Genomic DNA, 23,209 nt, shown 5'->3' on the forward strand with positions numbered 1-23,209 from the left:
CTTGTATCCTGTGACCTAACTTAAATCACTTATATAGTTCTAGTAGCTTTTCTATCAATTCCATTGGATCTTCTACATAAACAATCAAGTCATCTGTTTTTCCTTCTTTCTCTGTTTTCTAGAGTGTTTCCTTCTTCTTTCCAATCTGGATGCCTTTGGGCTCAATTTTTATACTCACAGAGTTTTAATTTGTACAAGTGACTGAGTAATGACACAGAGAGAGTAATGACACAGAAAGGTTTTTATAACTGACATTTCCTGTAGGGAAGGAAAATGCCATGCCATTGAGAGCCACTTGGGGAAGCACTAGAAGAGGCAGAGGCAAGACCAAGGGGAAGGCATAGACCACAGCCTTTAGTGTTTTCCCCTGGCAAGACAAGGCAAGGAAGGGGAAACAGCTTAGGATTGGCTAGTTTGATTAATTCCAGTGGGCTTTGGGTTATAGGTGCTATCTCTAGGTGTCTGTCACCTAGCATAGGGTTGACTCAGGGCAGAGGAAATATAGGCTTAGTTTGTGAGAGTTAGATAAAGGAGGTGGTTTAGAGTATGGACCCTGGAGAGGTTACTTTGTATAGGAAAGACATCCTCCTAGGAATGCCCTTTGCTATATCTAAGAATAGGCTAGCCTTGGTAGGGGCCATCTCTCCCTAGTCAGCAAGGCCACAAGTGTCAGAGCATCAAGAATGCAGAAAAATTTATAAAAGTAATTAGTACAATTATCTTGTGATGAATGAATGCCAAATACAGAAATACAGACTCTAAGAAAACAGAGAACACTTATTTGTCTTGCCTTATTGCATGGGCTAGAGCCTCCACTACAATCAATGGAGGCAGTGAGACCAGACATCTTTGTCTTACTCCTGGTCTTGGGGGGAAAGCAGGAGCAAGGTGAGGTATCCTGGAGGGGAAAGAGACGACAGTAGTGATGGATGTGGCCATGAGGAAGGGAGAACAAAAACTTAGGAAAACATGGGGGAAGATCTAAGGTGGTATTCTTAAAATATGGTCCATGGCTCATGGCCTTCACTTTGGCCCCATTCCTGATCATACAGCTTCTGACCCCTCCCCCATGCCCACCCTCTGGGCTAGAGAGCTGCATTTAGGTTCTGCCCATCTATGAATCAAGACTCTAGGTCCTCATCCTCCAGAAGTTGCTTCTGTGAGTAGAGCCACAGCTCAAGGCTTATTACTGGGCCCTCTCAATGCTGTTGGGAGAAGGCAAAATGAATAAACCCAAGGACCATATAACATCTATGAGCAGAAATCATGCATCACAATTCTTAGCATCATGGGGATCCAACTGGGGTCCAGGAGCTTGCACAGGACATGAAATGTGCAGCTTGCATCTAGGGAGACAGCATGTGGGAGCAGTGGGGCCCGAGGCACCAAGACAGCAGGCAATCTGCCAAAGTTTTTCTAGTAAACATATGTATTTAGTAAACATGCCATGCTGGGCTGGGGCACCTCCTAGTGGCATCTAGCCCCTCCTTGGGCATCCTCACAAAGTGGAGACTGTCCAGCCAGGTCCCACAGCTAGTGAGACAAGGGAGAAATTGAACGCAGGTGTCACCCCTCAGACAGGGCAGGCTACCTTCTAGAGGAGCTGCCAAAAAGGCAGTTGGTCCCTTACTCTTTCTTCTGTCCACCTTCCCAACGGTTACCAAGCACCTTCCACAGCCCAGAGGACTCCAGGACATTGAGGCTCCGTTGTTGTTGTTGTTGTTGTTGTTTTTATGATAGTCACACAGGGAGAGAGACAGAGGCAGAGACATAGGCAGAGGGAGAAGCAGCCTCCATGCACCAGAAGCCCGACGTGGGATTCGATCCCGGGTCTCCAGGATCACGCCCTGGGCCAAAGGCAGGCGCCAAACCACTGCGCCACCCAGGGATCCCGAGGCTCCGTTTCTTAATGGTACCTCAGTTTCCTGTTGGTGAAAATACATCCACCACACAATGTCGCAAAGATGAAAATGAGGCAATCATACTTTAGGTCCTGGCTTAGATGAAAGGATCCCATGAAAATGCAGAACCTCTCTTCTTGGGCCTATGAGGAAGTGTGAGAAAAGGAGACACAGGGAGAGGCCAGAGGCTGCCTAGCAGGTCTGGGGAGAAGCGTGGAAGAAAACTATGAGGATTGAGGAAGAAACAGAAAAGGAGAAAGAAGTCGGTCTTCTTGCTTCCACCTCCAGAAGACTAGGCCACTTCCTGTGATGAAATCACCCTCTGCCACCCCCACCATCTACTCAGTAGGCCAATACCAACCTCATCCTGGGGAGCGAGGGAGCAGAACCTCCCCAAACCAGCCAGGGACACCAAAGTCCCAGCCCCATTCTCTCACTCCCACCCACCAACAGTCACAAGGTGGCAGAGCCCTTCATTGAGATGGTCCAGGGACTGTCACCAGAGTGACTCATTACTGCTCTGGGCCTTATATCCCTCCTGTTCAAGGAAGGCTCCAGATTAGCCAGGGCTCTCACAGTTGTGGAGGCAATCACATAAGCAGCATTATAAAAATATAGCCTCCTGGGGCCCACCCCCCAGAACTATGGTCCTGGGAACTGAGGCCCAGAGGTCTTGTGGTACAACCAGGCAGAAGCATCCAAAAGGAGCAGAACACTCTGTGGACTCAATGAGACTGGAGTTTGAGTCCTGGTCCTACCACCTGAGAGTCATGCGATCTGGGGCAGGGCTTCTCTGAGCCCTTGGTCTCATCTGTAGAGTAGGGGACAAAGGGACCTCCAGATCCAGTCTTGCATCCTGGGGGTCAAGGAGTGGCCTCCAGAAGGCACCCCCCTCACCTCTTAACCCCAGGGAGGGTATGAGACTGCACAAAGGGAGCTGACCAGGGGAGGGAAGGGACCTGGTAGGCCTGAGTCCGGCAGAGAGCTGCAGGGGAGCCCCTGCCTGGAGGAAGAAGGTCAAGAACATGCTGGATATTCCTGGTGCTGGGGCTGGAGGTGGAGGGCATCTGACCACCAGTAGTTCCCTCCTCCTTCTCTCTAGGGGGCTATAGTTGGGCAGAGACTCACGGCTGCCTGTCCTCTCGTAGAAGAACCAGACCTCGTCCTGCTGCCACTCCTTCACCTGGGATGACAGACAGAGGCCAGAAGACACCAGAGCCAAGAAAAGGAGAGCTAGAGATACAGTCAGTCAAACTGACTCCTAAGGAGACGTAGAGGTGCTAGCAGTAGCAAGGTCAAGGTGGAAGAGGAGAGGCCACATATGGCCAAGGTCAGAACCATGACCCTCAGCTGAAGGTAGAGGCTGGGGGCCTCTGTCATGGCTCTCTGTGCACTGACCACGAGGAAGCACTTTTGCAATATAGGAAAAGAAGAAACCAGATTGATAAAGGAAGTACTCGTTACTCTGAGGCCGGGTGAATCAGGGGAAGACATTCACCCACCCCTGCTCTTCTAAAGGAGACTGATCCACGTTCTCCAGGTGCCTCTTGATTCCCCAAGGAGACACCTCCTGGGGCCTCCCCTCTGGCCTGGACAGAGCTGCTTGTCTTCTCTCCTGGGAGGAGAGTGAGGCAATGGGTCTGTCCTTGCTGCTGCCTCTGCTGCTGCTGCTGCTGCTGACTACTCTGCAGGCTGGTGAGTGTCCAGGACACTGTGGCTCTGCCCTGAGGCCCAGGGAGTCCCCAGGCAGGGCAATGGCTGGGCAGCTGGAGAAAGGGTCTGCTGGGGTAGCTAGCCAGGCCTCCCAATCCCAACAAGCAACAGGCTGGTCCCATAGTGCTAGGTCAGCCCCAACCCTCCTCCCTACTCTAAGCCTGGCGAGGGGGACACCCAGACCAGAGGGCCAGTCCTGCCATCTGTCACACTAATGCCCGTGGGTGAGGGTGACAGAAGGGCTGGGGTTATCTTCTTCATCTCTCTCAGTGGCTTCAAAGTCTCTCCTCTCCTCCCTTTTCCAGGTAACTCAGCAAGATGTGATCCAAAAATGGACTTTAGGATGGACCAACCAGAGCACCTCTCCGCCCCCAAGGGTGGCACCGTCCACATCAATTTCACCTTCTATTACTGTGGGGCATTAGCCAAGGATCCCAGAGTGAGTATAGCCTTGAGACGGACACATTTCCATGGGGAGGTCATCTACAACAGTACTAGGCATTTCGTCCATGAGGATTACAAGGACCGGATCATCCTGAACTTGCCAGAGGGTCAGAAGTCTGGCTTCCTGCAGATATTGAACCTGCGGGAGGAGGATGAGAATATGTATTTTTGCCGGGTCCAATTGAAGACACAAAGATTTGGCTTGCAGTCGGTGCAGTCCATCCTGGGGACCAAACTCACCATCTACCTCGGTGAGTCTGCTGCCCCAGCAGCCTCATGCCCACCCTGTTGGGGCTTTTACAGGCCATGCTGCCTTCATCCCCCCAGGCCTGGCCCAGGCCCCAATCTACCGGCTCGCCTCTTCTCAAAACTCCTCTCCCCACACCCACCTCCTCCCCAGGCCTCTGCCAACTTTACTCTTTCTCCTCCATCTCCCCAAACTGGGCTGACCTCCTTGCCAATCCCCCTTACTGCCCCCTCCAGATCCAGGCTCCACCCCCTCTCCCCCAGCCTCAGGACCTCCTGGGCCCCCCAGTTACCCTCCCTTCCTGCTCCAACCTGAGGCTTCAGCCCTGCCTTCCTACCCTCACTCCATGCCATCCAGGTCAACTTCTTCAGGATGTGGGCTGCCTTCCCTCTGTCCTGTGTCCCTATTTGCAGCCCCAACCAGCCCGGAGTCTCATGTCTGACCACACCATGGGCTCAGTCCAGCACATAGCAGGTACCCGATGATGACCCGAGAGCCCTGGTCCCCTGGCAACCAACACCCCATTACCTGTTTTCCTAGTCCCCCCACTTCCTTCTCCTGTTCTGCTCCTCGGAACCTGGCCCATGAGCTCCCCGCCCCAGCCCCATCCCCTCCTCTGCCTTACTGTCCCCACTGTCCACTCTAATCTGGCTCCTCCAGTCTGTCTTGGCTGCTGAGAGGCTCATCTGCTGCAGAAATATGGCAGCTCCCGCTTGCTGTGCTCTGTGTTGGGTTGGCGACTTGCTATGCATCACCCTAGTTAACCTTCCCCACAATCCACAACAACGGTAGGTACTGCTGTTGTCTTCCTGTGACAGATAGGGAAACTGAGGCTCAAAGAGCCTAAACAGCTGCCCAAAGCCACAGTTGTGGTGCAGGCAGGACTTGAACCCAGTTTAACCCCAGAGCCTCCACCCTTAGCCAGTAGCTGCTCAGCCTCACCAGCTGACCTGACCATACTGTTGTCCTGACCTATGTTTTACCGAATAATGGGATGTGTTACGTGAATAAATCTTCCTGTTACTTAGTGGGCCGTGGGAACTTGAGCCAAGTGTGTGTCCAGAGCAGTATGGAGAGGGCACCTCACAGGAGCAGACCCTGGGGGTGCACTGTCTGTAGATAATTCCTTAATAACTGAAAATCATAGGTTTGCTTTTTACAACCACTATTGCTGGCAATTCTAAACAGCCCATCACTGCTCCTGGCGGGAAGGACACCCTCCGTGTCCCCAACCTGGTAACCGCTGCCCCATTCGACCCTGGTGCTGGTTTTAAAGCAAATGGGAAGTAGCTCACAACCTAAATAAGGCAAAACAGCCTTAGATTTACATTTCTGGCACCTCCTCCACTTTCCCTTAAATGGCCTTTATGGGGAGGTTTTGCCTCTCCTCAGAGCCCTCTTCCTCCTTCCTTAGTCCTTTTCTCCTTCCTCAGTTTCAGACACATTCACTATGAGTTTTTCATTAATAAATTAATTTTTTTCAATTAATACAATTAATTGGATATCATGCTGAGATCTTTTGTAAAAAAAAAAATACAGGTAAGTAAGAATAAGAAATGTTTTACACAAGTGAAGTGCCACCATGTAAAGACATCACCCCAAAGGACTGTTTGCAGCAAATAGAACTGAGAAGTTTGTGATTGGCATAATAATGTTTTTTACATACAGGTGTTTTCTTTTTTTCTTTTTACATACAGATCATACACAAATTGATCTTTTTACCAAGAAATGAATCAATAATCCCAACTGCATTTATGGACTTGGTCGTGTTTCAGTGGCTGATAAGACTATGTCCATCAGAACCATGTTGCTTCCTCAAAAACCTTATTATTCCTTTGGCCTATTGTTTCACATAAATATTAGAATAAGTTTGCCAAGTTCTGAAGAAAATACCTATGGGTATTTTTAATTTTTATTTTTTTAAGATTTTATTTGTTTGCGAGAGAGGGAGCACAGGTGTGTGCACGAGCGGGGTAGGGTCAGAGGCAAAAGAGGCAGAACTTGATCCCAGAACCCTGGGATCATGACCTGAGCCAAAGGCAGATGCTTAACCAACTGATTCACCCAGGCATCCGTCACCTATGAGTTTTTTAAAAATCAGAATTGCAAAAGAAAAAAAATGCATTAAACCTATAAAACAGGGATCCCTGGGTGGCGCAGCGGTTTGGTGCCTGCCTTTGGCCCAGGGCGCGATCCTGGAGACCCGGGATCGAATCCCACATCGGGCTTCCAGTGATGGAGCCTGCTTCTCCCTCTGCCTATGTCTCTGCCTCTCTCTCTCTGTGACTATCATAAATAAATAAAAATTAAAAAAAAAAAACCTATAAAACAATTGACAGAACAGAAATCAGTGTAATGTCCAATCTTCCCACCCAGGAATGGCTTCTATTTTACACCCCTCAGTAACCTTGCAAGTGTTCTTCTAAAGACCATATAAATATCTCACAAGATCCTTTCTCTAAATTCTTTATTTTTATTATTAATATGCAACATTATTTTTTTAAGATTTATTTACCTTAGAGAAAGATAGCATGGGGAGGGGGAGGGCCAGAGAGAGGAGGGGGGGAGTACTAAGCAGACTCCTGCATTGAACACAGAGTCCAACGTGGTGTTTGATCCCACAACCCCTGAGATCATACCCTGAGCTGAAACCAAGAGTCCAACACCTAACTGACTGTGCCACCCAGGCGCCCCTGCAACATTATTTTTTGAATGTTAGTTTTTTATAATTTTCACTAGAAAATATTGCAGAAATTATGGCCAAATGGTAGGTTATATGCATGTTGACCTCCCCTGTCTACCAAATTCTTCTAAAATGACAGCAAAGATAATTTTTTTAAAGATTTTATTTATTTATTCAGAGAGAGAGAGAGAGAGAGGCAGAGACACAGGCGAGGACAGAAGCAGGATCCATGCAGAGAGCCGGACGTGGGACTCCATCGAGGGTCTCCAGGATCACGCCCTGGGCTGCAGGCAGCGCTAAACCGCTGCGCCCTCAGGGCTGCCCAGCAAAGAGAATTTTTAAGACAAAATCCACAAGGACAAAAAATATGTGAGCCATGTGTCAAAAATGATATTTGGAAAGCTGGAAACACACAGACTAATGCAGCTGGCCTAGGAGACCAGGGGAGCTTAGCATTAAGCCTGCAATAGGGAGATCCAGAAGAAAGGCAATTTTTACACTGCAATACCCCTTGATGGTTCAGGAAGGATGACCCAGAACCCTTGCCAGTGGAGGTGAAAGGGGATCAGAAAGTTGGAGGACCAAGTGAGACTCTTAAGAAGCAAGGAATCCTCTATGCTCCCTCTCCACTCAGCAGAGACTGGAGATTTGCTTTCCAGAAAGGATGGACTAGAGGGACTCTGGCAGCAGGACCCCAGGCATACCCGGGAGCAAGGGTTCAGTCCTAAAAACTAGAGATTTGGTGAACTATGAGACCCTACATGCCTTACCCCTCTTAGATGCCTTCCAAGACTCTGACAACCCAACTGATATCCTCCACCCCATCAAGGGCAAGAAATCAGGAGATTCTTCCCCTGAAAAATCTATCTGATGGGCCCCAAAAGGATCTAGAAATCCTAACAGATCCTACAGCCCACTAGCTGACCAGCACTTTTTCCCAGACCACACACACAGCTTCCACTCAGCGTGGCTTTCTGTACACTGGACACCATGGGGCAAGGATATGGGGTCTTGACCTCCTGTGGAATCTCCCAGCTCTAAGGATTGACCCCTCGCCTCTGCTGTGCCTGGGATGCCTGAGACTAGAGATGCTATTTTAAACTATGATTCCATTAAACACTTAAGGACTCCTTCCCCCATGAGACAGCAAAACAAATGAGGGGTTTTGCTGAGAGGCAGTATCTAGAAGAAACCAAAACAATGGAGGGAAAGTAAAAACTCAGATGACTACCATCTTCAGAAAGTTAAGAAAGCACAAGCATGGAGCAACAGAGGGAGCTTTCCAAACAAACAAGGAGCTCTTGGGAATTTAAGCTATAATGGCAATCCAATAAAAGAATTGCAAGATCAACTTGACAAAAATGGCTCAGTAGGCAAAGAGTCATGGATCTGGAAGCTGTAGCGGGTTGGATAGTGGCCCCTGCAAAGCTGTGTCCATTTCCCAGTCCCCAGAACCTGGGAATGTTACCTTACATGGTAACAGATGTGACTCAGTGGGGACTTCCAAGGTGAGGAGGTCATCTGGGATTTGCTAAGTGGACCCTAAAAGCAAATGTGAGCCTCCTTCTAAGAGAGAGTCAGAGGGAGACTTGCCACAAAAGAGAAGGCAGTTTCTCTCCCCCAGAGCACCCCCCCACACCCCCAGTAACACCTTGCTCTCTGACCTCTGGCCTCCAGGACTATGAGAGAGTAAACTTCTGTTGTGAGGATTGGTCCAAGAGCTCCAGCCTCGGAATAATAGGAGTTCCAGAAACAGAGAAGAGAGAAGGCCATGGACCAAATAACTCTAGAAACTTTCCAGAACAAAGGAGCCCCAAGAAATGGATAAAAATTTAAGAAGAGCTATATTTGGGGCACATCATTTCAAAACGCCAAGGATAAAAAGAAGATCCAACAAATTTCCAAGGAGGAAAGAAACAGGCCACAGGAGCTTTGGGAATCAGAATGGCTTTGGCAGTCTCCATGGCAACAGAGAAAGCTGGAAGACAATGGTTGATTGAATGCCTTGAAATTCTAAGAGATAGTTCTTCCATTCATTCATTCAACAAATATTGATTGAATACCTACTACATGTCAGGTGCTAATCTAGTCACTGAGGAACAACAGCTAAAACAGAAAACAAAACCAAAATGCCCACAACAATACCAGTTGCACCTGAGTGTGGAAAGAACACACAAGAAAAAGCAAACAAGTTAATTCTGAAGTATTGTTCGATTTCAGTAAATATATAGTTATGCCTTTTTAAAAAGAGCTGCATGGGGTCCCATTGCAGTAATGTATCATAATCTACTTAGTCTCCTATTTAAAGACATTCAACTGGGTGACGGGCTTTAAGGAGGGCACGTGATGTGAGGAGCACTTGGGTGTTATATGTTGGCAAATTTAATTTATGTTTAAAAAATTTTAATGTAAATTTAAAAAATAACAAATAAGTGTGGTTGTTGCCACATCAGAAAGCTGCAAAGAACACCCTTAAACACAGGCCTTTGAAGACTTGCCCAGAATTTCCATAGAATAAATTCCTGGCACTATAAACACTGGGTCAAAGGACATGCAGGGTATTTTGCATATTGATAGATATTCTGAAATGCAATGCCAACCTATCTGTATTTTTGTAGGGCCAATACTGGGTCTGTCCCTCCACTGGGATCAGTAAAAACAAACAAGCAGATGAAACCCCCAATGGCCTCTTATTTTCATCTGCATTTTTTTAAGTTGTGGAGATTAGGAGGTGTCTGAGTTGCTCAGACAGTTAAGCCACCTACTCTTGATTTTTGGCTCAGATCATGATCTCAAGGTAGTGAAATCAAGCCCTGACTAGGGCTTCTCACTGAGCCTGGAGTCTGCTTAAGATTCTCTCTCTCGGGATCCCTGGGTGGCGCAGCGGTTTGGCGCCTGCCTTTGGCCCAGGGCGCGATCCTGGAGACCCGGGATCGAATCCCACGTCGGGCTCCCGGTGCATGGAGCCTGCTTCTCCCTCTGCCTGTGTCTCTGCCTCTCTCTCTCTCTGTGACTATCATAAATAAATAAAAATTTAAAAAAAAAAAATTAAAAAAAAAAAAAAGATTCTCTCTCTCCTTCTCTTTCTGCCCCTCCTCCCTTCTCCCTAACGAAGTAAGTAAATAATAAAATAAAATAATTTATGAAGATTAGTATTAGGGTTCTCCTTTTATGAGTGATTAAGATTTGCATAGCGTTCTATATTTCTCTATGTTCTGAAACCTTCTGTTTGGGAATTATCTATTCCTTGACTTTTTACAGGACTTTACCCATAAAACCTCCTGAGTATAGAATCTTTATAAAAAAGGAGTTAATAGTGTTCTCAACTTCTTCTTTCTACCCATGAGTTTATTATTTCTTAAACTTATTTTTAACATTTTTGTTTCATAAAAATCATCTACTTCCCAGAGGCTTTGAGATGTATCAACCTATAGTGGAGCATAGACTAACTCATGATTTCAATAATTTTTCATTGTTAGGTTTGCAAGAATGTCATCTGTTTCCTTGTCTGTTTTTTCCCTAAATAACCACTGCCCGCATTCATGACACCTCATACTATCCTGTTTCCCATAAATTTACTCCTACATAGGCTTTCATTACATTTTTCATCTGAATTTCCTTAAGGCCAGCTCTCTCTGTGTTTGGTACTTTGTCTTTGGAAACTATTTTATTCATTTAATCACTTCTTCATATTTAAAATAATGAAACAGTTGGGGTGCCTGGCTGGCTTAGTGGTTGAGCATCTGTCTTTGGCTCAGGTTGTGATCCCAGGGTCCTGGGATCAAGTCCTGCATCAGGATCCCTGGAAGGGAGCCTCCTTCTTCCTCCGCCTATGTCTCTTCCTCTCTCTCTCTCTGTCTCATGAATAAATACATAAAATCCTTAAAAAAATAAAGTGTTTAATACTGTAGTGTTTAATGTGCATTAATATCATTTTAATTTTATCTGGCATGACAGCATATATATTTTTCTTTGATTAAGCTTAAAACTTTTAAAGTCTCAAATAAGGGATGGTATTTACACTTTTCATTATTCCTTTGCAATAAGAGTGGACAGTAAGTTTGGTCCACACTAACCTGAAGATTTTATGCAGATAGGATTTTTTCTTGTGGCTGAGTATTTGATCAATTTTTTCATGATCCATTAAAAGAAGGTATAATCTGTTTGTAGGACTTAAATATTAATTTAACCTTAAAAATACATTTTGATATACACTAGACATACTTTACAGATGTTTTCCCATATATTGGAACAATCCTGAAAAAGGACAATCCTACTTGATTGCATTTATAAGAGGTCCCTAGAGCAGTCAAATTCATAGAGACAGAGTAGAACATGTGGTATCTGTCCTGATTGGATGGAGGAGCCCCCAGATGTGGGGCTATGATCCAGTGGAAGTCCGTGGCACCCTTGGCCAAAGAATTCCCCAGAGGCAGAACAAAGAAGATAGAAGTTTATTGAATACATCACAAGGAAGGAGAGGGCAAGATAGCACAGGAGAGGCTTTCTGCAAGGAGGCAGTGGTTGGGGGCTATTTTATTTATTTATTTATTTATTTATTTATTTAAAGATTTTATTTATTTACTCATGAGAGACAGAGAGAGAGGCAGAGACATAGGCAGAGGGAGAAGCAGGCTCCCTGTGGGGAGCCTGATGTAGGACTCTATCCCAGAACCTCAGGATCACAACCTGAGCAGAAGGCAAGGGCTCAACCACTGAGCCCCCCAGGTGCCCTGCAGGGCTGTTTTTAAAGGGGTAAGGTGAGGAGGATGTAGAGTATTTTCCTTTCTTTGGTAACTGTGCCTAGTAGTAAGTAGCCCTTTGGTCAGTTTGGGCCTGTGGATATTCTGAGGTGGGTCCCCTGATGGGCCTGTCGGTGTTCAGCCAGCAAGGTGCTGTGGCTCTTGTGCCTTGATCAAGTTTCCATTGCTTAAGCCTGCTGTCTAAAAGCAGCCCCTGGGGCAGCCAGGGTGGCTCAGTGGTTTAGCACCGCCTTTGGCCCAGGGCATGGTCCTGGAGACCCGGAATCGAGTCCCACGTCGGGCTCCCTGCATGGAGCCTGCTTCTCCCTCTGTCTGTGCCTCTGTGTGTGTGTATGTTTTTCATAAATAAATAAATAAAATATTTAAAATAAGTAAATAAATAAAATAAAAGCAACCTCTCTGGACACCTGGATAGCTCAGTCAGTTAAGCATCTGCCTTCAGCTCAGGTCGTGATCCTAGGGTCCTGGGATCAAGCCCCTGGGATCAAGCCCCTGTGATCAAGCCCAGTGTCAGGCTCCCTGCTCAGTGGGGAGTCTGCTTTTCCCTCTCCCTCTGCCCCTACCCCTGCTTGTGCTCTGTCTCTCTCTTACTCTCTCTCTCAAATAAATAATATCTTTAAAAAAATAAAAAAATAAAAGCAGCCTCCGTAGAACAGTGGGTGCTAGTGGCTTGGCGGGAGGAGGTGAGGGGGTAGGTAGTGACTGCTGAATGGGGACAGTTTCAGTTTGGGAAAATGAAAAGGTTCTACAGAAGGATAGTGGTGATGGTTGTACAACAGCATGAATAATTGCAATGCCACTTAACTGTATACTTACATATGGTTAAAGTGGTCAATGTTGTTACCTATATTTTACCACAGTAAGAAACATCTTTTCTTCCTGTGATTTAGTGATCCGTATTTGTCAGCAATGAAATGAGGTTCTTTTTTTTTTTTTTTTGAAATGAGGTTCTGAAGTAACACCACTGATCAGAAGTAGAGTCAGGATTTAGGCTGGATGATGTGGATTCATTACCGTCTCCCTGTGTGAGAGCCTCAGAGAGTTACTCCTCATCCCCAATATTCCCCAAACTAGGAAACAAGATATGACAGTTTCATCCAGAAACCTCCAGTCCTATAGGGGAGAATCTGCTAAATTCTCGTGTCTTCTCAGCTCCCAAGACAACCACCAAGGGCCCCACCAGCACTGTCACCACCACCACTGGACTCAGTGTCTTGGAGGGGAATAGGACCTCAGTGTCTTTACCCTTGAGTGTGGAAGCTGTGGTCAAGGTGGCACTGACCATTGCTGTGCTCAAAACTGTAATTTTGGGACTGACACTCTACCTTAGGTGGAAGACAAGCAAAGGTAAGTGGTTCTGGGCCACCCCACCCCCCAACCTTCCCAATTGTTTCTCAGAAGCACCTACATCAGAATGACCCTAGGTTATTCTGCATTTAAAAAATACAGATCCCACCTGGGCTTGAGGTCTGGGTTTGGGAATCTGCATTTTTTAAAGGTCTACTCAAGTGATATCTGTGTGATCAACTTCTAGAACCACTGCTCCAGACCAATCTCTCTCCACTGATCTGATCATTTTCTAGTTTTTGCATCTTGATTTAAACATTTCTCATCAATCTTTATCTTTTGGTTCATGGGGAGGAGAAGGTTTCTGGGAAGAGTAAGAAAAGAGCAGAGGGACAGGAAGTTGGCTCGGCTCAGCAAGCACTGGTTGAGGGACTATTTCCCAAGGTCTGGCTTGTAATTGGAGATGATAAATGTAAATAAAGCATAGGTCCTGCTTTCAAGGAACTCCGTGGTGGAGGGAGTGACTGCCTCATATGGAAAGAGCTGTGGTAAGATGGAAGAAAGGAGGGTAATCAGGGAGGACTTCCCATAGGAAGCGACCCTGCAAAAGTCTCAAAGAATATAAGCGAATTACCCAGGCAGATGGTGAGTGTGGTGAAGAGGTCACTGACTATGCAGGCACAGGAAATCGGTGTGGGAACTCTAAGTAGCTCAGTGCTGTGGAGGCTGGAGATGGGAGAAGAGAACCTTGTAAGTCACACCCAGGAGCTTCTGATTCCAGAGGCAACATGAAGCAGGGAAATGGCAATCTCAGCTTTACCTTGCAGACACATCAGTCTGCGGTGCAGGGGTGGGAGGTGGGCAGGTGGGGCCAGTCTAATGCAGTGGATGGAGGGAGAGAGCCAGACCCTGGAACAGCCAACAAGGGAAAACCAGTAAGACTTGGTGATTAGATTGGTGTAGAGCTGAGGGAGTGGGAAGAACTTGGGTGAATGAGTCCACGGTGAAACCATCAAGCAAATTAGAGAACACAGGAGGTCAAAGGCCATGTTTGGGGGAGAATGATGGTTCTTTAGTTTGGGATAGGTTAGAGTTGCCTGTGTGGCACCTGACTAGACTTGTTCATCAGAAATTTGTATATATGCATCTATAGCTAAAACAGAGGACAGGGCTAGACGCATTAATTAGTCACACCCCAACACCCTCCAGTAACGATCTGAAATTCCTCCAAGAAAATTTTCAATGAGAGGAGATTAGCCCTAACAGATATTAAAGCACAGAGGTGAAGAGCATAGAATCTGGACTGCCTGCAGTCAAATCCTGGCAGAGTAAACTCTGGTGCCATGGTAGTATGACTCTGTGCCTCAGCTCACTCATCTCATTCTAAAATGAGAATAATAATAGTACTTACTCTGGGGTTTGTCATGACAATTAAATGTAATACATTGAGAATAGATCCTGGCACAGAATAAGGACTATATGATGAGCATTAGCACTTATAATTATTAAGCTGCAATAATTAAAACAATTTGATACCATCATAGTCATACACAGATAAACCAGTGGACCCAAAGAAAATACCCCAAATACAGACAGAAGGAAAACAGACCCAAATATAGATGAGAGTTCAGTAGGCTAGAAAGTAGCATGTCTCACCAATGGGAAGGTGAGTCATTCAATACATGGTGCCGGAACAGTTGAGCAGCCATTTGAGAAACTAATGTTATTTCATAATTTGCACCAAAATAATTCCATGGAGATCAATCAAAGAGTTAAATGAAGGGGGAAAATAATCCCAGTACTAGAAGAAAGCATGTGAGACCATCTCATAACCATGGAGTGGACATGACCTCCCTAAGTATGACATAAAACCTGAAAGCCGTGAATAAAAATATTGATAAACTCAATCCTATACAAACAGTTTTTCATTCCGCAGAGGAAAAACCACTCTAGAGTGGTTGTCTCTAGAGTGAGGATGAGGGTCAGAGTTGAAGAGATGTGATAGTCACTGAGGAAATGGAAGGTGGAATTTAAGAACTCTGTAAAAGCATCGCTGCACAGGATCATATTTCCCCCAGCAGTATTCAACCATGCAGCTTTAGAAACTTCTAGAATCTGTTGGTTAGAAGTTATGTTCACCTGCTGGTGTCAGAGGCTAAAAGTAACAGAGCTTGAACAAGACAGAGTTTCTTGTTTCCCCTCATATAAAAGGATGAGGAGGCAGACAGCAGAGGCCACTGTCCTCAGGCACTCCAGCTTCTATCATCCTGCTCACTGCCCTGACTACTGGCTTCTATCCTGAAGGTTGCCTCCTGGTCCAAGATGGCTGCTCAGACTCCAGCCATTATTTCTGAATCTAGGCAGGAAACAGGAGGGAGGAAGAAGAGACAAAAAACCATGCTGCATCTGTCCGTCCTCCTTTTAAAGAATCTTCCTGAAAATCCTACCCACAACTTCCCCTTGAATCCTATTGGCTAGGATGTCATCAGATGTCCACATCTATCAGCAGGGGAGCACACTGCCACCCAAAACAAAGTCAAGGTTCTCTAACTAAGGAAGAAGAAATGAATGGATATTGGGTAAGCAAATGGCATTCCCTGCCATAGGCCACATCCAGAATGAGAGATGTGTCAGCTAAGTGTGGCCTAAGGACAGGGGAACATGGAAGGTCAAGGAGCTAGTAAGAGGGCAGAAGTGGACAGTAGAGGGTCAGCAGGGAGCTTGGATAGTCTGAAAGAAAGTGGCTTATTAAGGGGCAAGAGTTCAGGGGCAGGGAGTCAAAGCACAGGTATAGCAAGCAGGATGATGGTAAGAAAAAGCTGGAAGGAAACAAAGTTGTAGCATAAAGATGATGCTGATCTTTCGGAGTTCTCAGTCCCAGAGATTTAAAAAAAAGTCCAGGGTATGGCAGAGTGGAAGTCCGTGGAGTTTGGGGGACATGGAGTCCCATGTGTTCAGAGGGTTGTCTCCGTGGATGATAGGGACCTCCTGGGATGGTGGTGGGTGGTGGAGGGGATGTCTGTGAACCAGGGGCCAGTCCTTGGGAAATGCTGCAGAGAGACACAGGAGGATGAGGAGGGGAGAGGGCGGTGGGGAGACTGGTGGGATTCAGTGGGGGAGGGTGGGGAGGAACAGGCTACAGTGCAGACCCAGGCCCCAGCCATGAGGTTCACAAAGCAGGAGAGAAACAGCTGCCGCTCAGGAAATCACAAAAAGCCAGTGTGTCAGGGCAGGAGGGTTCAGTGAGTCTGAGACAAGGGTGGAAGGAGAGGGATCGGTGGGCAGGGCCTCAGCAGTGGAAGGAGCAAGGTTGAGGGATGCTTGGGGAAGTCAAGGAAGGGGGAAGGAAACAAAGGCAAAGTTGACAAAGAGAAAGACAGACAGACAGACAGAGACAGAGAGAGAATAGGTGCAGGTAAGAGCTGTTCTCCTGATTTGGTGTTGAGGACACCAGAGGACAGGGTTGAGCAGCCTCAGGGTGCCAGCAGGTGTCACTCTGAGTCCCAGGTGGGTCCAACAGAGCTGCTCCACTGCCCTGGTCTCTCTCGGGGTTGGTCTAGGGGTTGGTCTCAGAGCACACAGAGCAGGAAGGCAGGGAGGAGAGATGCCCTCCATGGATGGCACCCTGACACGCTGCTGTTCCTCTACAGGTCTACAGACTACAGCCAGAACCGTAGCCAGGTGAGAGCTTGTCCTCTTGGGAAACAGGAAGTTCCTCATGGGAAAAGCACAGGGCACCTGTCACTGCTCTCCTCCTCCTTTCCCAGTGGGCGTCTCTTTTTTTTTTTTTTTACATATACTTTTTTTTTATATAAATGTATTTTTTATTGGTGTTCAATTTTCCAACATATAGAATAACACCCAGTGATCATCCCGTCAAGTGCCCACACCTCAGTGCCTGTCACCCAGTCACCCCCACTCCCCCCACCCCCGCCTACCTCCCCTTCCACCACCCCTAGTTCATTTCCCAGAGTTAGGAGTCTTTCATGTTCCGTCTCCCTTTCTGATATTTCCCACACATTTTTTCTCCCTTCCCCTTTATTCCCTTTCACTATTTTTTACATTCCCCAAATGAATGAGACCATATAATGTTTGTCCTTCTCGATTGACTTACTTTACTCAGCATAATACCCTCCAGTTCCAACCACGTCAAAGCAAATGGTGGGTATTTGTCGTTTCTAATGGCTGAGTAATATTCCATTGTATACATAAACCACATCTTCTTTATCCATTCATCTTTCGATGGACACCGAGGCTCCTTCCACAGTTTGGCTATTGTGGCCATTGCTGCTAGAAACATCGGGGTGCAGGTGTCCCGGCGTTTCATTGCATCTGAATCTTTGGGGTAAATCCCCAGCAGTGCAATTGCTGGGTCGTAGGGCAGGTCTATTTTTAACTCTTTGAGGAACCTCCACACAGTTTTCCAGAGTGGCTGCACCAGCTCACATTCCCACCAACAGTGTAAGAGGGTTCCCTTTTCTCCGCATCCTCTCCAACATTTGTGGTTTCTTGCCTTGTTAATTTTCCCCATTCTGACTGGTGTGAGGTGGTATCTCATTGTGGTTTTGATTTGTATTTCCCTGATGGCAAGTGATGTGGAGCATTTTCTCATGTGCATGTTGGCCATGTCTATGTCTTCCTCTGTGAGATTTCTGTGCATGTCTTTTGCCCATTTCATGATTGGATTGTTTGTTTCTTTGATGTTAAGTTTAATAAGTTCTTTATAGATCTTGGAAACTAGCCCTTTATCTGATACGTCATTTGCAAATATCCAGTGTGCGTCTCTTTTCTGAGCCACTTCCCTCCTCAGCTCCTAGCCTCCCTCGTTCCCTCCCTCTCTCTGGAGGTTTCTTCCTCTTTACCCTCCCACCTCCTCTTCTCTCCAGTCCATCTCAACTTCTTTCCTTCTCTCCAACTCCCCCGTCCCCTTCTCACCTGGGAACCCACCATAAGACCTGAGATGGGTGGAGCTGGTGTTCATTCTCCAGTCTGTACCAATACTGCGCAGCAGACAGGACTTCACCCTTTCCATGGCTCTTCCAAGAAGTCTGCTTCTCCAGGACCATCCGCCTTCAATGGGCCCTCGGGATCTCTACTGGCTACACTGCAAACTGACTCTCAACCTTCCGGGAGACCTCCTGAGAGTCTCAAACCATAGCTCATCTGAGACTGTCAGGGGGTCACAGAGGCCCCACACAGAGAACCAGCCCCACACAGGTTTGAACTCTCTTCTGCACAGCCTCTTAACACACTTCCCACCTTCTTCTTCCTATACAGGGGATCCCTCCAAAATACTGAGGAGAAGTATGAGAACATTGGGATTTAAAGTAAGTTCTTAACACCATCACTCCCTGCTGTCCATCTTGGCCTGACCTTCCCCATACACTCCCTGCTCAAACACGTGCCCCACCAATCCCTCCTGCCTGACCCTGGTCCTGACTCAGCAGATGACCTCACTGCTGGAGGCCTCTGCCCATTTCTCTACCTTGGCCACCACGCCACCTGACCCCCATACGCCTTGATTTTTTTCTTGGAAAACAAAGACCCCAAACTGAACCCCAAGGTAAGCAGCTCAAGCTAGAGCTTTAAGGAATCTAGAGAAGTTTGGAGAAGGTGGGATGGAGGGAAGAGAGGGACTGTGGTCACTTAGGTGTGGAGCACCTAGGTGTGGGATTACTTCCTAAGCTGGGGGCAGCTTCCCTTCCGCTGTCTCACCCCCTTCTGCCTTCTCCACCAGGACGAAGCCCAGGATAATGGCGGCATCCTCTATGCCTCCCTTACCCTCTCCAGTTCCTCCTCACCAGTAGCACATCCCCCCCTTTCCAAGATGAGCCCCCAGGAGGAGACCCTATACTCTATCCTAAAGGCCTAATGGGTGGGATTGAAGGATGACCTCCTTAGGCTAAGCTGCAGAGCGGGTCACAGCTTCTGATAACAACTCTGGCCAGACACAGAAGACTCAGAAGTCAGGGGGTGTGGAAGGCCACCAAGGACTGCAGAGAAACAGAGCCATCTGCTCCAGTGCCCTCTCCACCTTCCCAGCCCTGCCCACAAGAATAAAAGAACCCGTTGAATTTACCCAAAAGCATCTAAGGAAAAAACTGATAGCACCTTCAACTTCTGTCTTTTGCCTCTTGCCAAAAATGAACTATAATAAACAGCTCCCACCCCAGATCCCTCCTCCAGCACTGGAGTTCCGGGACTGCCTCCAGGCAGGGAACAATAAACCCCAAATGCTAGTAGCCAGCCCAGAAGCCAGGGTCTGCCCCCCATCTACCCATTCTACTTCCTCTACCATCAGAACCAGCATGTACCGTGGGAAGTGCACAACCTCATTTAAGCATCTCCAACCACCTGACCCTGGACTGGTCACAATCACCTGAGGCGTGAAGAGATCTATAAGTTAGTGCTTTTCTCAAAGCCGCACACCTATTAAGGCTGAGCCCGGGTCTGAACCCAGACCTGCCCATCTTGACAGCCTCCTCCCAGAACTCGGGTGTCCCTGCCTTCCCAGATTCCTTTACTGTGCAGGCCTCCCACAGAAACAGGGATGCGCCACAGGGAGCGGAGCAGAGGGAGGGAAGCCAAAGGAGAGCATGTAGTTAGAGACAAACTACTTAAAGCAGTAACCTGTTTATTAACACATAAACTGCACAGCTGTGACTGTGGCCGATCAACAAACCCCACATGTAGCAGCTTCTCAGGGACCCTCTGAGGGGCTTTCTCTGCTGCTCACAGGGAAGGGGGTGAGAGAGCAGCAGGGAGGCAGGAGCACACAGCTAAGCTATTCCTCGAAGAAGGCCAAAGTGAACTCCCCGGGGTCGTCTCCACACTGCGGCTCCTCCAGCTGCTCTGGCTCTTTTCCAACATCTTCCAGGATTTGCTCCAGATCCAGGTCACTGAAGGCTTCATCGTCAGGAGGGACACTTCCAGCTTCCTGAAGACACTTCCAGCCTTCTGTCCCCATCACAGGACAAACCCCGAGATGAGCTGGTCGGGTCAGGCCCTTTGGTGCCATCCTAGCTTCTTTGTCCTCAGACAAGCTGGTTACTGAGGCTTTGCTTTGGGGAGCTTGTTACTTAGTCTTAAGTTTTTCTCCCTTCTACAGCTTTGATCCATCAACTCTCATACCACCCTGGGATCCCGGCCCCAAAGCCCTCTGGCAAGACACCCAGAGCCTCCTATAGGAAAAGGGGAACAGGGGAGGCTCTGAGTGGTACCCCTGTGTTTGCAGTTTGGACGAGACACTGGAGCCTCTCCAGAGGAAGAGCAGGGACAGACACTGAAGTCCTGGGCAAGAAGTCAGAGCTGGGTCACAGATAACAGATGCCCAGAAAAATCAGAAAATAGCATGCATTTATTACATGGCATTTACAGACAAAACACCAAGCTCTGGAGCATTCAGATAAGCATTTTTTCTTACTTCCTGCCCTCTCAAAGGGCACAGTGGGAAGAGGACATTTCCAAAGAGATCACCAACACCAGCCATATCTAATGCTAAGTGAATAACAGAGAACGCATTACAAGAGTTTAAAGTAGGGCTGGAAAATTCAGAGGAGGTTTTTCTGTGGGAGATGAGCTGAGTTGAGCCTGAATGGTTGGGACCCTACAGAAGAGGGAAGAGAGCAGGATCAAAGCGGGGTGATGAAGAGGAGGAGGGGGAGAGGGAGGAGGCCATGAGTTGGGCAGGCAGCAGGCAGTCCAGCCAACCTGGAGCAGAGTTTATCTTAGACAGGGCTGGGAGAGAAAGTTTGGGTTATTCTGCCGGTAGTGTGGATGGAGCCCCTGAATATTTGTGAGTAGAAGTATCTAATCATAGGGGTCAGGTTTTCCCAAGAGTTTACACAAAAGGCAAGCTGAGACACTTTTCTGAAGAGTACTATCACTCTGTGCCCACCCTTTAACACTGCTTTCCCTGGGTTCACGCCGCCTCCTAATGAGTCATTTCCACCAGTGTTTGTATCCACCCAGGACTCCTCTTGTTGGGACTGGAAATGCAGAGTAGCTCAGACAGCAAAGGGGGTGATTAGGTGACTGAGGTATGCAGGGGTGGATCTGGTTTTCCTAGCTCAAACTTGTCTGCCATGGGGTCTGTTTCTCTTCACTGCTCTTTTCTGCCCCCTACTGGTCAGCCTTAGCCTCAGCCTCCTGCTTGGCCCCAGCGCCCATGGGCTCTTCTCACAAGGTGGCATATAACCTATCCTCTCACATCAGGTTTTTTTTTTTTTTTTTAATTTTTATTTATTTATGATAGTCGCACAGAGAGAGAGAGAGAGAGGCAGAGACACAGGCAGAGGGAGAACCAGGCTCCATGCACCAGGAGCCCGACGTGGGACTCGATCCTCGGTCTCCAGGATCGCACCCTGGGCCAAAGGCAGGCGCTAAACCGCTGCGCCACCCAGGGATCCCTCACATCAGGTTTTTGTTGTTGTTGTTGTTGTTTTTTAAGATTTTATTTATTTATTCATGAGAGACACGGAGAGAGAGAGAGAGAGAGAGAGAGAGGCAGGGAGAGACACGGCAGAGAGAGAAGCAGGCTCCATGCAGGGAGCCCGATGTGGGACTCGATTCCAGGTCTCCAGGATCAGGCCCTGGGCCAAAGGCGGGAGCTAAACCGCTGGGCCACCCGGGGCCGCCCTCAAGTCAGTTTTTTAAGTTTATATTTAAATTACAGTTAGCTAACATACACAGTGTAGTATTGGTTTCAGGTGTAGACATGGTGATATATGTAAATATAGTGACTCAACACTTCCATTCATCTCCATGTAGTTTTTCAGGAAAGAACTAGACTTTTTTCCATCAGCTCCAGCAAAACCCTGAAGATTGGCCAAGCCTGGATTAGTTTAGGTGACCTGTCCATCCTGTAGACAATCAGTGTGGCCAGAGATGTGTTGCTCTAGATGAGCAGACCTGAGTCATGGGCAGAGGGTCATGTTCTGGAAAGTAAGTCAGGACTGGACTTTTTATTCATACGAGTTGAAAGTACATAGTTCTTAATAACCCCATCTGCCCCTTCCTTCTCCTCCCTACAGCCCTGAAGCTATTGGATCTTCACTCCACATATCAGACAGGGCCCCTGATGACCATGGAGACCATTCAGGGCACAATGCTGCATTAGTGGGCACATAGCCCCTAAACTCCCTCCACACACCAGTGGCTTCCCTGCACTCCGTGGCCCAGAAGCTGGAAAACCTGGCCAAAGGCCTCCACACCATGGTAGCTCTGAGGCTGGGTGCTCACATTGCCACCTTCACTCCATTTGTCCTTATCTGATGACTGGCAGGGATCTGGGCAGCTGTGGTTGCATGGTTGCACTGTTGGCCTGGGAACTCTGCACTCTGTGGTCAACATGGCCAATACCAACTACAAGTCTGTGTATGGCAGCTACTTGTTCACTCTCTGGGGGAAACAGCTCCATTGGGCTGCCTTTGGTGACCTCCACCTGGGCTTTGTGGACACTTAGGAAATAATCCCCAGCCAGCGCTGCCCTGTGGCATCCACTCAGGGAGGCTCATCATCTGCAACAAGGTAGACTTGCTCCTCTCCTTCATCTGGCCCACCTGAGTGCTTCTGTGGGTCCCAGAACTCTGTGGATGGAAGGCCTGGGACACAGTTGTGAAGAGGACCAGAGCCATAATAGGATTTCTAGGACTAGACCAGGTGCCATTGATTTCTCTTGCCTGGAAGATCCCAAGTTTCCTAACCAGTCCAGCTGATTCTATTCTTGCCCCACTCTGATCTCTTCTCCACACAGAACAAGAGTAGTTACTTTAAAACATAAATGAGACCAAGTCATTAGTCTGTTTAAAAAGCCAAAACCTTCTCAGTATAAATCCAAACCCCTAACTATAGTCCATGATGGCCTGGCCAAACTCTGCATCCCCATTTGTTGTCCTTCCTCTCTGGCATTCTGCAGTCCACCCCCAGCTCTTCTTGCTGCTCAACCAGGTCAAGCTGTCCTGCCTCAGGACCTTTATACCTGCTGTTCCTGTGCCTGGAAGGCACATCTGCTAGATCATCATACAGTTGGTTTTCTTCTCCTTTGGCTCCCTGATCAAACATCATCTCCTCAAAGGTTTTTCCTGACTGCCTTAAATAAAAGAGGCCATCATCCCGTTCCCACACTCTATGCCCTTCTTGCCCTCTTCTTTCATATCACTAAACACAATCT

At 47.6% G+C, this 23,209-nt stretch overlaps 1 protein-coding gene across 10 annotated transcripts; it reads left to right on the forward strand.

Annotated features, from left to right (window-relative positions):
* The first annotated feature begins 2,857 nt into the window (after window positions 1-2,857).
* On the forward strand, window positions 2,858-23,162 carry LOC112646262 (paired immunoglobulin-like type 2 receptor alpha). Of its 10 annotated transcripts, XR_007411133.1 has the most exons (7): window positions 3,011-3,596; window positions 3,920-4,309; window positions 12,904-13,098; window positions 16,689-16,719; window positions 18,316-18,365; window positions 18,486-18,601; window positions 18,776-18,791. XR_007411133.1 is itself a non-coding variant. In XM_035717752.2 (6 exons), the coding sequence occupies exons 1-5, from the start codon at window positions 3,536-3,538 to the stop codon at window positions 18,558-18,560; spliced, it is 771 nt and encodes a 256-aa protein (XP_035573645.1). In that variant the 5' UTR covers window positions 2,866-3,535; the 3' UTR covers window positions 18,561-18,601; window positions 18,776-18,914. The 10 variants fall into 10 exon arrangements, 9 of the variants coding, with proteins under 9 accessions (XP_035573643.1, XP_035573644.1, XP_035573645.1 ...); XM_035717752.2 differs by lacking the exon at window positions 16,689-16,719 and having other exon boundaries at window positions 2,866-3,596; window positions 18,776-18,914; XM_025426089.3 differs by having other exon boundaries at window positions 18,486-19,155.
* The last annotated feature ends 47 nt before the right edge of the window (window positions 23,163-23,209 follow it).

The sequence above is a fragment of the Canis lupus genome, chromosome 6 (assembly GCF_003254725.2).
Source record: "Canis lupus dingo isolate Sandy chromosome 6, ASM325472v2, whole genome shotgun sequence".
Lineage (NCBI taxonomy): Eukaryota > Metazoa > Chordata > Mammalia > Carnivora > Canidae > Canis > Canis lupus.

What these genes read in the sequence shown, in the direction of transcription:
- LOC112646262 (XM_035717750.2), top strand. Translation starts at nt 3,536, where the DNA reads ATGGGTCTGTCCTTGCTGCTGCCTCTGCTGCTGCTGCTGCTGCTGACT. An exon ending in GCTGACTACTCTGCAGGCTG is followed by an intron (nt 3,597 to 3,919) that starts GTGAGTGTCCAG and finishes TCCCTTTTCCAG; the next exon opens with GTAACTCAGCAAGATGTGAT. An exon ending in TAGGTGGAAGACAAGCAAAG is followed by an intron (nt 13,099 to 18,315) that starts GTAAGTGGTTCT and finishes CTTCCTATACAG; the next exon opens with GGGATCCCTCCAAAATACTG.